The sequence below is a fragment of the Cynocephalus volans genome, chromosome 6, assembly GCF_027409185.1.
Source record: "Cynocephalus volans isolate mCynVol1 chromosome 6, mCynVol1.pri, whole genome shotgun sequence".
Taxonomy (NCBI): domain Eukaryota; kingdom Metazoa; phylum Chordata; class Mammalia; order Dermoptera; family Cynocephalidae; genus Cynocephalus; species Cynocephalus volans.
The window spans coordinates 127,032,407-127,048,679 of record NC_084465.1 but is presented as its reverse complement, the minus strand read 5'-3'; the positions used below and the strand labels follow the sequence as shown (position 1 = coordinate 127,048,679).

Genomic DNA, 16,273 nt, shown 5'->3' with positions numbered 1-16,273 from the left:
CTATTTTCAGCACCAGCATATGGAGATTGAGACCACAGGAGGCAGAGGTAATTTCAGTGGCGGAGCATGCTCAGCAGAAAGGGGTTTATCTTTGAATGACCTTCCACTGGAGGCGCTAGAGAGCACTGAGTATATTTTAAGTAATTTTCAGTGTGTGTGTTGGAATTTGACCAATGAGCATGCTCCAAAGAAACAGAGCATGCACAAGGCTAGTTTACATAACCAGTTACATAACCTGGAACCTCCCCCTTAGATAGCATGACTATGTATAGAATAGCCAACTGTAATGCTGGAATCCACAAAGAAGGCCAGGCTGCTGCTCACTCTTGAGCCAGCCTCCACTTTGTCTGTGAAGTGTGTATTTCTTTCTCTTTGCACTAAAACTGACTCTGCCCTTAAATTCTTTCCTGAGGCGGAGTCAAGAACCTAGTAAAGTATGGCTCGAGGTCCAGCATCCAACCTCCCCAGACCCTCTCCTCTGGTATCATTACAGTTTTTTGTGGTTTTTTGTTTTGTTTTGGGGGTTTGTTTGTTTGTTTTAATGGCTGGCTGGTACAGAGATCTGAACTTTTGACCTTGGTAGATTCTGCAAACTCTTTGAAATCAGATGACAATATGGATGTTGGTTAGTAGGAGGTCACAGTGGGTCAGAGAGAAGATCTCCTGAAATCTAGGCCTCCCTTTGGCTAGATTTGCTATAACAAGTTTCTGCTGTCATTTAAGCACTTTGTGTCTCCTTTTGTTACTTGAGTCTTGTCAATTTTTTTTTTTTTTTTTTCTTTTTTGTGGCTGGCTGATATGGGGATCTGAACCCATGACCTTTGTGTTATAAGGCTACATTCTAACCTCCTGTCCATTTATTGAACAGACATCTGCAGTCGTCCTTAAACCTTCCAGAGACCCATTACTGGCTAAATTTAGTCAACACGCAGATTCCAAGGCCATGCTTTCAGAGGCTCTGATTCATTTTTAATATCCACCTAGACACCATGGATGATTGCAGTGGAGGTAACCCAGAAATTCGGGTCTGCTGAGTACCAGGAAAGTTAGTGGAATAATTTAGGACCCAATCTAAGCAATTTGGAGAAAGCAGCATGTAATCAAAACTAGTCTCTCTCTGGAAAATGAGTTTTTGACTTGTTAGAAGTGGAGAGGAATAAAGGAAAGCTGTAATGAAGAAGAAAATAACAGGAAACACCCTGAAAGAAGTCATCACAACTACTTTAGAGGTTCAGCAACACGTGGAGCCCATGAGCCAGTCCGCTGCAACATCTGGTGATTTTGGAAAAGATAGAAACTTTCCATACTTCTATTCATTCCTCAGCAAATTGGGCTTCCCCAACCATCCCTCACATACTACAGTTGTAAGGAATTGGTATAACATTCCCATGCACTCTTAAATTTTCATCAAGAATTAAAAAACTAAATAACCTCAAGTCAGAAAATGACATTCATTCTTTGAGGCTTCTTATGTGCATTCAAGTATTAGTGTTCCCAGCAATCACATAACTCAATATGTAGTTATCAGTGACCCACTAGGCACTGGGTTGCATGGTGGGGCACTGCCCAGGGAATTTACAGTCTCGTGCAGGAGATGGTGTGAACGTAGATGAGAACACCAGAACTATGGTTACCTCCAGTTTTAAGACTTTGATGCAGGCTGTGGTTTGAGTTGGGCCTTGAAGACAGGGGTGCAAACGCAGGGAGTGATGTGAGCGGGCATGCAGAGCGAGCTGATGCGCCAAAGCAGGGAGCTGGGAAAGTAAGGCATGGGTGTCAAAGCGCACGCAACGGGGCAGTAAGAAATGGGAGTGATGTGCTTTCAGGAGCTAAGACTGAGTGAAGAAGATGTGAGGGGAAAGTCCTCAGGAGATAAACCATTGCTAAGAAATTGTGAAGACAGCTCTTTCCCCTACAGCAGACAGATAACACAATCTCTGATTTACAAAGGAGAAAATCATCTACAGCAAGGGTGCCTTAGGAGCTAACCCTGCATCCACCCTGCGACCCAGCACTTACACAGAAATGAGCGCGGCTGCCCACCAAAAGACAGGCGCAAAATCGAATGTTCATGGCAGCCCTGGTCATAGTAACCTCACACCAGAAACAGCCCAAGTGCTCATCAGCCACAGAATGGATAAGTGTCGTCTATTCACACGATGGAATGCTATACAGCAACGAAGATGAGCAGAGTAGCTCTGCACACAACACGGATCAATCCCACAGTCAGAACACTGAGCAGAACCAGCCACATTCAAAAGAGTATGTAAGGTGCAATTCCATGTATGTGAAGTTCAAGAACAAGCAAAACTTACCTGTAATCAGAAAAGGCAAAATCGTGGCTACTGCTGGGGCAGACTTTTGAGTGGAAGGAGTCTTCTGCGGTACTGGAGGTATTCTAGCTTGATCTGGGTGTCGGGTAGATGGATGCATACATTCGTAAAAACTGATTGCGATTTGTACACTTACTGCATATATGTTATACCTCAGTTTTAAAAAATAGAAATGTAAGCCAATAACAACAAAAGACTGACTTAGCTCTTGCAGTGAACCACTTGCTAAATCACTGGAGACGTAAGATGTATTGACTAGAGGAGGGGGAGATATACCACTTTTAAGTAGGAGACTGGCCTGTCATTACTTACTCAACTGGGCACCTACGTATGCTCTTCCCAGAGTCCAGCATGACAAACATTTTTTAGGAGGGATAAAAAGGAAGTGTTAATTAAAATTAATTAATATTTTTTTTTTGGCAGCTGACCAGTATGGGGATCTGAGCCCTTGACCTTGGTGTTATCAGCACCTCGCTCTAACCAAGTGAGCTAATTGGCCAGTAAAATTAATTTTATTAAGACCTTCAAGATACCCATTGAGATAACTAAAAACATTGTATATATCACAAATCAAACTTAAGAATCACTACCATAGCCCTTTTGGGCTACAAATCAAATGTACATTTAAGAAACCAATCACAGCAGTACAGAGATGAACAAGAATCGATGGAATCATAGAATGGAAGAGCTAGAAGAGATAATCCAATTAATTCTTTCACTGCATACATGAGAGAATTAAGTCCAGAGAGGTGAAGCGACTAATCAGAGGCCACATGACAAGCAGTGACATCACGGGACTAGAGAACGGGTCTCTCCTGCCCGCCCAGTGCACTCTCCACTCCTCTGATGTGTCCCTTGTGTTTACGGGCCAGCTCCTCGGGACCACCATTGCCACTGCCACAAAGCTGGTGGCTCAGAAGTGAGAAAGGACATGATCTGCCAGGTCCCAGGCTCTGCCGTTCTTGCTGGTCGTCCTTCTGCCTCTGCAAAGTTTGTAGAAATCTTTCTATTCTCCTGGGCTGGAGGCTGAGATACCAGCAGCCCTGGAGGACAATGAATTCTTTGTGCAGAACGTGGCCTCACCCTCAGAAGTGGTGGATCGATGACACCAGACGAGAGAGGTGGAATGGGGCAAGGGCTGTGAGCTGGGAAACACAGCAGGCCTCTGAGGAAGAGAGAGTCGGGGAGTGAGTTGCAGGAAGCAGCCACGTGGACCCGAGAGGGCAGAAACCTCCAGGCAGGTCCAGCCTGCAAAGGCGAGACATGGGGCCAGCATGTTTGAGCAACAGAAGATGAGCCACATGAATCCGGCACAGGGTTAGGAGATGAGGTGCAGAGGTAACCCAGCATCCTCCTTTTCTTTTTTTGTTGTTTTCTGCTTTTTTTTTTTTTTTTTGGCAGCTGGCCAGTAAGGAGGTCCAAACCCATAACCTTGGTGTTATGAGGCTGTGCTCCAACCATCTGAGCTAACCAGCTATCTTCTCATTTTGACATAATTTCAAATTTATAGCGGGCCGGCCCGTGGCTCACTCGGGAGAGTGCGGTGCTGATAACACCAAGGCCCCGGGTTCGGATCCCATATACGGATGGCCGGTTCACTCACTGGCTGAGCGTGGTGCTGACAACACCAAGTCGAGGGTTAAGATCCCCTTACCGGTCATCTTTAAAAAAAAAAAAAACAAATTTATAGAAAATTTTCAAACAGCACAAAGAATTTCCATAGATCCTTCACCCAGATTCACCAGTTATTAACCTTTTACCACATTTACTGTATCATTCTCTCTGCACATGTTATTAACTGTAAAACTTTATTATATATTGTATATAAAATAAAACATGTAATTTTTTAAATTTAAAATATTTATATTATTTTTTTCTGAACCATTTGAGGGTAAAATTTGCCCCATTTTCCTTAATACTTCAGTGTATGTTACCTAAAAAACAAAAGAAGTTCTCCTACATACATAACTGCAGAATGACCATCAAAATCAGGAAATTTAATACCATACAGACTCAAGGTGAACTTTGCCAATTGTCCCCATGATGTGCATGCTCCAGTCCAGTATTAAGAATTGCATTTATAGACCTGTCTCTTTAATCTGGATACCTGTCTCTAAGGACCTATTGATTTTTTTTTTTTTTTTTTTTTTTTTTTTTTGGCAGCTGGCCTGTAAGAGGACGAAAACATGTGACCTTGCTCTAAACAGCTGAGCTAACTGGCCAGCCCCAGGACCTATTAATTAAAAGGCTTTTTCTAGTTTTCCAGAAAACAGACTCTCCAAATAATTTCATTTCTCTGTTAAGGCTTAAATATAATTGGTAATAATAGAAACAAAAATTAAACATGAAAAAATATGATTTTACGTTATATTTTGGTTAACTATAGTATTCAGTCCTAAATTTACTATAATCGTCCTGATGCTTGTGCATTTCATTTAGAAAATAATCACTGAGTAGGCGCAAATGGTAACTAATTGCTTTACAGCTATTTTATAAACCATGAAAACTTACAGCTTTGGGAGCTGCTGATCTTTCAACAAGTAGGGAGGAAAATTTGTCTGCATTCTGTCTTGCTTTTTGGACCTCAGGTATAGAGAGGTGGATGAATCATAACCTTGGTTCATCACCTGCTCTCATTGTTGGCCACTGAATGGCCTACTTTTGTGTTTGTTTAAGTAACATAATAGAAACTATGAATCCAACAGCCAATTGACGTCTGAATTACTGACATTAAGTTCCATCTACCTGTATAGTCCTCCCTCCCTGGCTCCTGCCTGCCTCTCTCCAGATAGAAGTAACTATTATCCTGAGTCTTGTAAGAAAAATGGTTTTATTATATATGTATTCCTAAATTGTTCAGTTTTAGTTTAAATTTTATTTTAAAAAGTATCTTATACTGTACCTAATGTTCTGGAATTTTTTTTAATAGTCACCAACAACATTGAGGGTAGCTGTCTATTTGAGTGGAGCTCATTTAGACTGTTGTATAATATTCCCTTGTGTGAATATACCAAGAATTATTTTGTCATTCTCCTGCCAAAGCACATGTGGGTTTTTTAATGGTCTTTCTATCAGAGTGCTGCCGTGAACATTACGGTATGAACATCATTTCTTCTCAGTACCACAACTAGGAATGGCATTGCTGGTTTCAGGGTCTGAGAATTCCAACTTCACAAAATAATGCCAAACTCTCTCCAAGGCACTTGTACCAATTTGCACTCCCAGCAGCAATGCGTAAGGGACCTTTCCAATCCACATTCTCTCCACCACTTAAAACTATCAGACTCCATTTCTGCCAGCCAAATAGGGGTAAAACGTGTCTCTCATTGTGGTCTCAATCTTCATTTTCCTAAGATTTTCATTTCTCTAAGATCTTTAAGATCTTATACACTGTCAGGTTTTTTTAAAAGGCTTTACCAGTTATTCCCTCATTTTTTCCTTTTTTTTTTTTTTTTTTTGGTGGCTGGCTGGTACGGGGATCCAAACCCTCGACCATGGTGTTACAACACCACACTCTAACCAAATAAGCCAACCAGCTAGCCCTTGTTTGGTTATTTCTAACAGAAGCCAGAGAAAGAACTCAGCCACAAAGAAACAAAGGACTGCCTCCTTGCTCAAGTTTTATAAGGTTGAGAAATCAATTTTCTATAAAGCAGTAATGACAACATGACCGTGTGCTTCATTCAAATGGCTTTAAATGAAAAAGCCTTTATATCATCCAGGATTTGAACAAAACATTATTTCAGCCTGAAGTGGATTCCTTTAGTCATTCTCCACTTATGTCCAGGCCATGGGAAATGATGTAAGGAGAGCAAACACGATTCCTGGTAGGACCAACACATGCTAAATGACTCATTTTTACTATAAAGGTATGACATTCGAGTCTTAGATTTTTCACAAAGAAACCAGGCAATGTGCCAATAGAGATTCCTTTATCATTATTGTGAGGCTGTAATTAAATGAAACAATTCTTGTTTTGATTTTCTAATAAGTCTGTTTGGCAGAATTGCTTTGAAAAATATCTTCCATAGTTTCAAGCCAGTAGCCCCATAAAATTAACTTGGATTCTTTCCTTTCAAACATTAATAAGGTTTTTGACCCTATTTCTCTACAATGAGGCTGTCTAGCTGTCATCAAGCCAGTAGCACAGGGTTGGCTGAAGGTTAGAGTGACCAACCATCTTGGTTTGCCTGAGACAGGGGAGGTTGCTGGGACTTGTGACCTTCGATGCTAAAACCAGGGAGATCCTGGCAGAGCAGGGTGAGCTGGCCACTCAGTTTGGAAGCTGAACTGACCAGCTGGTGGGAGCCTCCTGGAGCGGGGCTTTATGTCCCTGTCACGGTGGAGCCCTTCACAGTGTATGGAAACCAAGGAAAGGACAGAAATCTAATTGGTAAACACTGAGAAAATGGGAAACCTAGTAAATGCCTCTCTCCCTGCTTAGAAGATATCACATCAGTGCCCATAAGTAAACCTCATGGAAACTTCAGGAATTCTTTGTGTGTGGCAATGATCATCAGCTTGATTTTGAAAGCCAGTTCTTTTTAAAAACACTCTGTCTGGTGATTGACCCAGAGCATAATGGATCTTTCTGGAAGGCCACTTGCTCAGTCCCAGTCCTTTTGAGCCGTGGATAGAAACTGAACCACCGCTCCGGAGGTCACACCAAAGACAGGGCCTGGAGGCAGTGGCGGTGGCTACTGCAGCCATGGGCTCCACGCGCCTCCCTACATCCCACCCCGGCACCTGTTCTATGTAGCTGCTCCGAGTATCCCCTATGGGTCAGGTAGGAGGCAGCTGTAGGAGACATACAGGATTCACTCTTTCTCCCACCTCACATCTAACTGCCATCTCTATCTCCTAAACATATCCAGAATCTGCCACCTGCAACACCTCCCTCTCCACCACCCTGACCTCAGTTACCATCACTGCTCACCTGGATAATGCCCAGAGATCCCACCTGGGCTGCCTGCTTGTCACCCCCTCTCGGCACCCTAGTCTATTCTCAGGAGCGTCACTCTCATATATGTTTTATAACATCAAATTAATTCATGCCACACCTCCACTAAAACTCTCCATGGGCTTCCCACCTCAAGGCCAAGTCCTTACCGTGGCCGATGAGGACTACATGACCCACCTGCTACCTGTCTGAGCCCGCATCTACCCCCTGCCCCCCTCCCTCTTTCCTGCTCGGTTTTGCTCCCAGCACTCACACCCACGGGACGCTCGGTGTGTACCTGCTTCTCTGTCCATGGCCTGTCCTCCCCCCATGAGATGGGAGCCCCATGGGCAGGGTTTTGTCTGTCATTCATGGCTGTGTCCCCAGCACATACATCCACACCTGGCCTTCAGTTGGTACCTGCCGAGACTAGGGAAGGTACCAGCAGGAAAGGCAGCCCACCTAGCTTCCAATTGTGCTTCTTGCTTTTTCTACTAAATTTCTCAGCCACCAGAGTTACAGCCCTCCCCCCTTTATTAGTGTGCCCAAAATATGTCTTTTGTGAATGTCCCAGAGAAATCTGGCCCCTGAAGATGGCTGGCTATTGTGGTGCCTCTTCCCACGGCTGCCTGGCTCAGAAGGCTCCCGCAGAGGGTCTGACACTTTCATGGCAATGCTGGCCAGCAAAGCCCCCTAGCAGGCCTCTGCCTCACCTGGACCACCCAGAACCTGCGGCAGGACCTTAACCACGCCCAGAACCCAAGCTGCAGGGAGCCCCCAGCCCTGCAGTACGAGCTGATGCACAGAACAGTAGATTCAAAGTGTGGGTCACCGCCCCTTAGTGGCCTTGAAATCAATCTACTGAAACAGGACCAGAATCTGTTTCAATGGAAATGGAATAGACTAGGAAAGATCAGAGTGTACCGCACAATCTAAGGATAAGTATCATTTCACGAAACTTTTTGTCTGGGCATCCAGCCAGAACTATTAGATCAGAATTTCTGGGGAATCGGGCTTTTTAAAAGCTCCTCAGTTAATTCTAATGTGCAGCCAAGAACAAGAGGAGGAGAGTGGTTTCATCCTTTTGAGAAATGATGCTTCTGTACCCACTGCTGTAAGCCAGCATCTGGCTGCCCTGACGGTCACACAGCCACAGTGCTAAGGGCCAGCCTGTCTCTTCTCTTCCTTCTCAAAGTCCACACTTCCTTTGGGGTACCCCCCAGCTTCCCATTCACCACCCACTGACCCAGTAGACCTTTCTCTACTCCTATGACTGGATAAGCCTCTAGGATGATATAAGCAGGCTCCGGCAGGGGGCTTCTAGAATCTGATCCCCAGGGGTCAGTATCTCAAGCAGGCAGGCAGAGCACCAAACCCATTCCACCCTTAGAAACAAAGAGCACCGCTGTAACCCCAGCGTCCTTACTGGAAGCCAAAGCGAAGGTGGAAAATCTGCTTGTGGTTCACCCAGCTGAGGACAGGGGCACAGGGAGGCACTTTCTGACCAAGTGATTGTTAGAACACAGGTGGGGGAAGTGTGTCTGCTGAACTGTTGAGTCAGAACACCTTCTGGAGTGACATCTGGAGAAGCTGCCCGCGGAAGTGGCAGGAGAGCCAAACCCTTCTGTTCTCTAGACATTCCATGTGTGCCCTGACAAGGGCCCCAGACACCCTAGAGCCAGGCCCCTTGCTCAGACCCCGGACACCAGATGCATCCAGGAGCTGGAAGCATGGTTTGGGGACAGCGTTCTACAGATCAGGGCTGCTCCTCTTCTGTCCCCTCCACTGTCCTGATCACCCAGAAGGAAATTCTGGAACTATTCCTCTGCAGGTCATGAGATGGTAAGCAACTTTTGTCTTTTTGACTTTCTGCCTTTTGCAAGCTGTCTGTAACAGAACACATAAAGAAAGCACTAGGGCTTCCAACTTCTGAATAAATTAATTAAATCTCTTCCTCTGATTTCCTACGAAGTGCATAGTCATTCTTTCCTGAAGTACGGCCGGAAGTACATGCTACCAGATGACATTAGACTCTGGAACACTAACAAAGGATTCTTTGCCCTGGAGCCACCAAAAGGAACCACAGACCTGTGATTAGGACAGCCTGACATCAGAGGAAGAAAATTCCAGGTTGGCTCAGTAGGAGAGAAAGGTGTAATGCACACAGCTCGGATCCCAACACCGATAGCCTCAGGACATAAATTTCAGTCCTCATGTCAAAACCAAAGGTGCACACAGACAGGAGAACAGGGGGTCAGGGTCTCTTCATTGCCACTTGCCTGAAAAGTTAGATGGAGATACTGGGAGGCGCCAGGCCAGGGTGCCAAGGACAAAGGTGCAGACAGAAGTCCTTTCGCCTCCTACAGCCAACTTAGCCACGAAGCTTGGGAGGCTGGAGATGGTGTGTGACAAGCTGGAAGGGATCTTATCTCACCCCCTTCTTTGACAGATGGGTAAACTGAGGCTACGTGATCTTAAGTGGCTTCCCTGAGATGGCCCAGCCGGTACCTGACGCAGGTGACCTGTCGAGGCCTGCCTCCCTGGCTCCCCGGCACTGTTTTCTCTTGACACCATGGCATCTCTGTACACATTCGCTATGCTCCCATCTTCACCCCGCCTCCCACGTCACACTCACCTGCCTGAGCAGCTTCTAGAACTGTCCCCAGCAGCAAGTGCACACTTACAGCCTGATCAATCTGCAAAAATGACCTCAGCTTGTGGAACAAATGAGTGGTCTCTTCGTGCAGTCCCCAGGCACGCTTATGTTGGGGGACTGGAAGGTGGCAAAGACTGAGGCTCTCCCATCACCTCTGACCACAACTCCTGCAGAACAGCAGGCACGTGCTTGGGGGGCGGGCCCCTCGCCCTGCCCTTCCCATGCTTCTCGGGTGACTTCTGGGACTTCTTTCCCCCGAGCTCACTCCAGTTTCACCTACATACAAAAATCATAACACAACCCAGAAATGTGTTCGTCTTCCTTACATTTCATGGCTTGGTATTGTCTTTATTTTAAATTATGTGTCTTTTCAGTGCTTAGGGCTTCTAACAGTCTTAATCTGGCTTTGCAAATACCCATTCCGAAAGAAAACAGAGTTATTGACAGATTAACCAAGTGCAAGAATTTATGAAGCCCTGGCAACCACCAGGACCACTACAAGAATGGGATATAGACCCCAGCTCAAATAGCTCACAGAATTAGCACGCAGGAAGCGTTCTGAGAGCACACAAGTATTACACTCTGGTTACGGGACAGCATAAACCGCAAGAGCCACCACATACATACAGCAGGTGGAAAAGGTGTCAGAGAAGACTGGTCTTGAGAAGGCCCTTAAAGAATGACAGTAGCATGTGTGAGTGTGTAAATGGAACGGGAAGCGTGGTGAGCCCTCGAGAAGGTGGGGCTGGGTCTGCGGAGGAAGCAACAGGTGAAACAGACAGAGATTGAGAAACACACCTGACCACAGCAGAAAACGCACTCTAAGGAGTGCTGGGAAAAACGTTGGAAGGGTGGAGCTAAATGACAAAAGGCCTGGGAAGACCTGTCAGCAGAGAATTCGAGCGAGTGATAAACTGCAGAGGGGAAACTTGGGGACGGAAGGTCCCAATCTCAAACGGAGCTGGCTCAGTCCAGTCGGCAGGTGCCTCCCTAAGCCAACGTACACTCTGCAGTCCCCTCCCTTAGGGGGAGCACGTTGCAGTTGGTGTAAGGGGCAGCCCCACAGGCTCCTAGGCAGTGAGGGAGAAGAGAGAGCCCCCAGAGTTCAACTCCCCAGTGGACAGACCCAGAGTGGGGCAGGGACCAGCACAGCACAGGAGCTCAGCAGAGAGTTGAATCGGTAGTGAATTGGTGGCAGCCCTGCTCCCTCCTGGTGTGTGCCTTTTCAGGATTGGCTCTTTGCACACCCAGTGGGGAGGGAAAAGAAGGAGAGCTCCAAAAATGCTGGCCTGTCTTCTGCTGAGTTCCTGCTGCAAGCAGCTGACCCACAGGAATCCACAAGTGCCACAGCCCTTGAGATGGTACAACTTCTGTTTTATCTTCTGTTCCCTCAGCATCCATGGATCCTCTGTGCCCAGCAGATGACTGATTAGCGCACCGCCATGCTGTGGCCTTGACATGTGCATGGCCTCATTCTCCATGGCGTGAGTTCAGCACCTATAACAGCAGTGCCCAAGGGGCCCCTTTGCCCAGCCACCTGAAGTGAGGCAGAGCACGCAGGCCTGTCTCCATCTGCTTCCATCTGCACACAGCTCTTGAAGATCCAGAAGATTCAGGCATCTGATCTGTTTCTCTACTTGTCCCTGATGTGAAATAAGTTGCTGATTGTTAATGTAAACTTATCCCATGTGGTTTCTGCCTGACACGTTCATATATCATATCATGTCATGTCATGTTACAGCTCTGGGGTCCACGGTGCAAAGGAAGAACACAGAGGTCTAAGTCCCAGCTCTGCTTATCCCATGATTTGCTGAGGGGCCTTAGGCAAGTTACTTAACCTCCCTGAGCCTCACCTCCTTTATCTTTAAAACAGAAATGATAATACCAGGTGTCTCAGAGGGCTGTTGCAAGGATAAATGGACACACATAAAGCACTTCGCACAGCTCCTGGTGCTGGGAAGGTGCCCGATGGTTTTGTTTCTCATTTCTACTTATTGTTGGAACTTTCAGCTTCTATCCCATCCCTTCTGGAAATGGGGTTGTGCAAGGATACTTGGAACACGGTTGTCTGAAGGTATTTTTTATGGAATTCTAGACATGAAAGGGACCTGGAGAAGTTAGCCAAGACCCCAGTCTCTGAGCAGAGCCATCCCTATGTTGCCTGAAGGAAGTCACCATCCCACAGACTTGTAAGGAGGAGGAACCACCTCGGCCTCCCTCCAGAGCGGTCCCCAGGTTTAACCCTGACATGTCTCACATTCCTCCCATCTAACTAATGTGTTTCCTGCCCGTTTTTCTCACCAACATCTTTCATGTCTCATCTCAGGAAGTTAACTTCTCCTTATTCAAACCAGTCTCCAAACTAACTCCCACAGACCTACCTCCCAACGGCTGGGCCAAGGAGGCAACCCTCCCTCCCACTGCAGCCACCGTCGCCCTGAGCGTGACCGCAATGCTTGAGGCACCATGCCCCCTGCCCAGCCAGGAAGCCCTCAGTCAGCTGCTGCTTGAGCCTCACATCAGGCCTGGGCGACATGGCCCAGTTTCAGCCACCACCATTCATCCCATCCACACGACCTGGTTTCTGCCTGACACACCGTTTCTGCATACCACTGTGGTCCGTGTAGGAAAGGCGGGATATTGAGGTCTAAGTCCCTCTGGCTCAGTTCCAACCACTGCCTCTGTGACAGTCGGCTGGGGCCATGTCCCTCACAGTCCAGTCCAGCTGCCTCCATTAGGCTTCCCTACTGACACCTGCTCTGCGTTCTGGCCTCGGGCTCCCTCTTCCCAGTGCTCCCTGGCAAGTACAGGACATGAGCTCCAGGGAGGGGACTCCACGTCCGTCTGCTCACCTGGTACGTGGCACACAGCAGGTGCTCAGTCTAGAAAACGAATGACTGACACCGCACACCATCACCAACTCTTCCCTAGTTCAGTTCAGTGACATCAACTAGGTTCCTTCTGTGTGCGAGCACAGGAGCAACACCCAAGATCTCTGGCTGATTACCTAATTACCAGATCCACACCCCACCAAAAGGTAGATCCACCCAGCTCTATATCCCAGCAGGCTGACCTGTGGGGTCTATGTCATCCAGCTGCCTGGCCCCTGGCTGCCAAGGCCATGAGCACAGAGGAAGGGAGGACAGGGAGGTTCGGGTGTCTATTCTCCCAGCTTCCCTCTGCGGGCCACAAGCTGCCTGCATCCTCCGAGGGAGGCCATAGCTCCTGTCAGGTGGCCATCCCCAGTACCCGCGATCCCTCAACATTTCAGGCCTAGGGATGGTAATGCCCAGAGTTCTGCACTATTCCTTGTGCTTTTCCTATACCCCGCCCAATCTTTTGTGACAGTCCCTCTATTAAACTCCTCAGCTTGCCCATTACATGTGTGCCACGTATTTCCTGCCGGGCCCCACTCAGGGCTGATCCCAAAGTCTTACACTTGTCAATACCCAGAAATACAACATGGAGAGGGGATTAGCAGCTGGCCCTTCCAGGCTTCTGGCCCACTGAGGAGGCCTTCTCCATCAGGCTTCTCTTGGTTTTGGGAGGCGGGCAGCAAGGTCTTTCCCTTTCCTATTTTTTGAACTTTTTGAACAGTTAGTACATTCAGATGGTTCACAATTCAACAAATCCAGAAGAGTGTGCACTCTGATGTCTCCTGCATCTCTGAACAGTGCAGGGAGAGGTGCTGTGCTCCCTGTCACCGGCAAACCTTGTCACCTCCAGACAACGGTTCATCTCCAAACTGAACCACACCCTGGTCCCTGTAATGCCACTTGCTGTGCTTACTTCTAAATGGGAGCTCCAGCTCAGTCAAGTGGGAAGCTCTGCCTCAGACTTGAAGCCTGGCTCACACCTAAAACACGCAGACAGCACTTATTCCAAGCAACAACTGTTTCTTATACCCTGGGAACTTCGAGAAGTAGCATCCTCTGAATGGCAGGATAATATTTTCCTCTTCACGTGACAATGTCCCTCTAGATTTAAAACAACAGTAAAAATCAAAGCTTAACCTGGTTGGCAGTTTGTAAATGTGAACTAAAATGTACTGTCATAAAGAGAAATCTTCATATGCAAAAAATGATTTAGCAGCTCAGTTATTTAACGGCCCCTGAGTGCCCTGACAAGTAAACAAATGTCTTTTCCTTCTAGGACTTTGCCAACCAGAGACCACAAGGACAAACGCGGCAGGAGACTGATGAACTGAGAGAGAAATGCCTGTTCTCACTGCAGTTAATGAGGGGGCGGGGCTCTGAGAGCCTCAGGATCATCCAGAGAGAGAAAGTGGCCCCGTTATACATGGAATCCTGGAGACACTGAGAACAGGGACCAAGGAAGGACAAAACGCATCATCCCTGCTCTTTGGCCTCAGCTCCTTCCCGCCACCCTCCCCCACTTCCCCATCCCCAATAGGACAGGGAGTATCAGCCATCCCCCACCACAGCCAGGACACCTAATGACACCTTAGCAGCTTCTGTTTAAGGAGCGTCTGGCAACCATAGCATTAACCTGACAACTCATCTGCATTGTAAGTGAAGGCAGGCAGGACAGGCGGTGGAGGGGGCGGAGAGCGCCACAGGGCACAGAGCCACGTACCTGGGAGGCCAGGCTGCCTCCCTCCGTTCTCACCTGTCCTCACCGCAGTGTACCCAGGCAGGGTTGCGGACTCTTGGGTCTTGAGTGACCAGCACCAGAGCCCAACCCCTCCCAACACAAACAGAAAATGCAGGAGTCACGCAGCTCTGGTTTCCCTCCCCACCCCCCACTTCTGCAGCTCCCATGTGCTCTGACCGAGGGTGGCCCGAGGTTCCAGTCGCGCTCTAAGCAGTGACTGAGGCAATCTCTGGGCCTCCACCACCCTGCCTGTAAAATGGTGCCAAATGCGCCAGCGACGCCCCCTCCAGGCAAGGGCCAGCGGAGTGTCTGGGCCTTGTGCACCAGGTGCGGCGGGGGCGATGGTGAAGGAGCCCAGACTCGGGATCGCCGCAAAGGGCACGGCCTGCGGAATCCGCGCCAGGCGGGCGGCGCACGCGGGCGCCAGCCGACCTCACTCGTGCCTCGGCTCGCTTTTCCGTGCACGCTCTCTCAGTCCTCACACAGCCGTCCCTGCTTATGTGCTCATCCTGCCCAGGAAGAAACTGAGGCTGGGTGGAACATGACTCCCCGGGGGTCAGAGGGAGGGAAAGGGCAGGGCAGGACTCGCCCGCCGCTGTACCCCCCACCCCTCCGCACGCAGCCCCTCTCCAAGCTGCACAGCGCTGCAAAGCTCCCGCCACCAGATTCGTCAGTCCTCGGTGATAACCCCCAAGTTCCCGGCCCCTATTCCACCTGCACCGTGGGACTTGAATGCAGCGAGATTCGGAAATTCGCTCAGAGCGCCGCGACTAGCGCCCGGTGCTCTCCGCCGCCCCCCGCCGCCCGCGCCGCGCCCAGCTCGGGCACGTGGTGGCGGCCGCGGGGTAGCTGGAGGGGACGGCGTGGGGACGGCGGGACAAGGCAGCGCGGGTCTCGACACCAGCCCGGCACCGCCACAGCTTCCGCACCCGGCGGGGACCCGAGGCGGCCGCTGCCCAGGTCTCCGAGACGCGGGAGGGGCGCGGGGCGCACGGGCGGGACCCCCTACCTTTCCTGAAGGGCATCGCGCCGGGGGCGCTCCCCGCGGGGTTGGCCCGCGACACCCAGCAAGGCCGACGTCCAGGCGGCAGCCCCGCGTCTCGGGGCGCCTGCGGGCAGCGGGGCTGGCAAGGGAGGGGAAAGGGACATATTTGGTCAAAGCCTGGCGCGTCACCGCGCGGAGGAGGACTCGCAGCGAAGCAGGAAGCGCGGCACCGCGTCCGCACGCCCCGTCCCACCCGGGCGCCCTGCACGCACAGCCGCTGCCACGGAGCCCTACGAAGCCCTCCCGGAGAAACCCACGCCGTGTTCACCTGTACGCTCTTCAGGCGCGTGGGACGGCCACGGGGGACGCGCTCACAGGGCCGGGTTACTCGAAATTAAATGAGGACTGGAGAGAGCAGACCAGAAAAACGCATTTCTGATGGCCTCCTGGCTCCGGATTAAGCATCGCTCTGCTCCCGAGTCCTCCCCTGCTCTGTTTTTCTCCGCGGCGCTGACCATGTGACAAAGTTTAGGTTTGCTTTTTTATTTCTGAGGTCCAAGAAGGCAGATGTTTTTCTCTCTTTTGTGCATTGCTGTTTCCCCAGAGCCTGGAACAGCCCCGCACACAGCTCGGTAGATGCTCGTATGTCAGGGGAAACAGCGCGACGTAAGGACTGTGGCTGGAGAAAAGGAGAGGGGATCACCGCACGTTACCACTAATTTTGCCTCTGCAAGGTCAGCACCTGA

General features: G+C 49.2%; 1 protein-coding gene across 1 annotated transcript in view; it reads right to left on the bottom strand.

Moving 5' to 3' along the window:
* Nucleotides 1–15,625, bottom strand: part of PFKFB3 (6-phosphofructo-2-kinase/fructose-2,6-biphosphatase 3) — a 74,652-nt gene extending 59,027 nt beyond the window's left edge. Inside the window, exon 1 of the mRNA XM_063098804.1 lies at nucleotides 15,552–15,625. Coding sequence (XP_062954874.1) covers nucleotides 15,552–15,567 — 16 coding nt within the window. The 5' untranslated portion in view covers nucleotides 15,568–15,625. The remainder of the gene's footprint in view (nucleotides 1–15,551) is intronic.
* Between the last annotated feature and the right edge of the window lie 648 nt (nucleotides 15,626–16,273).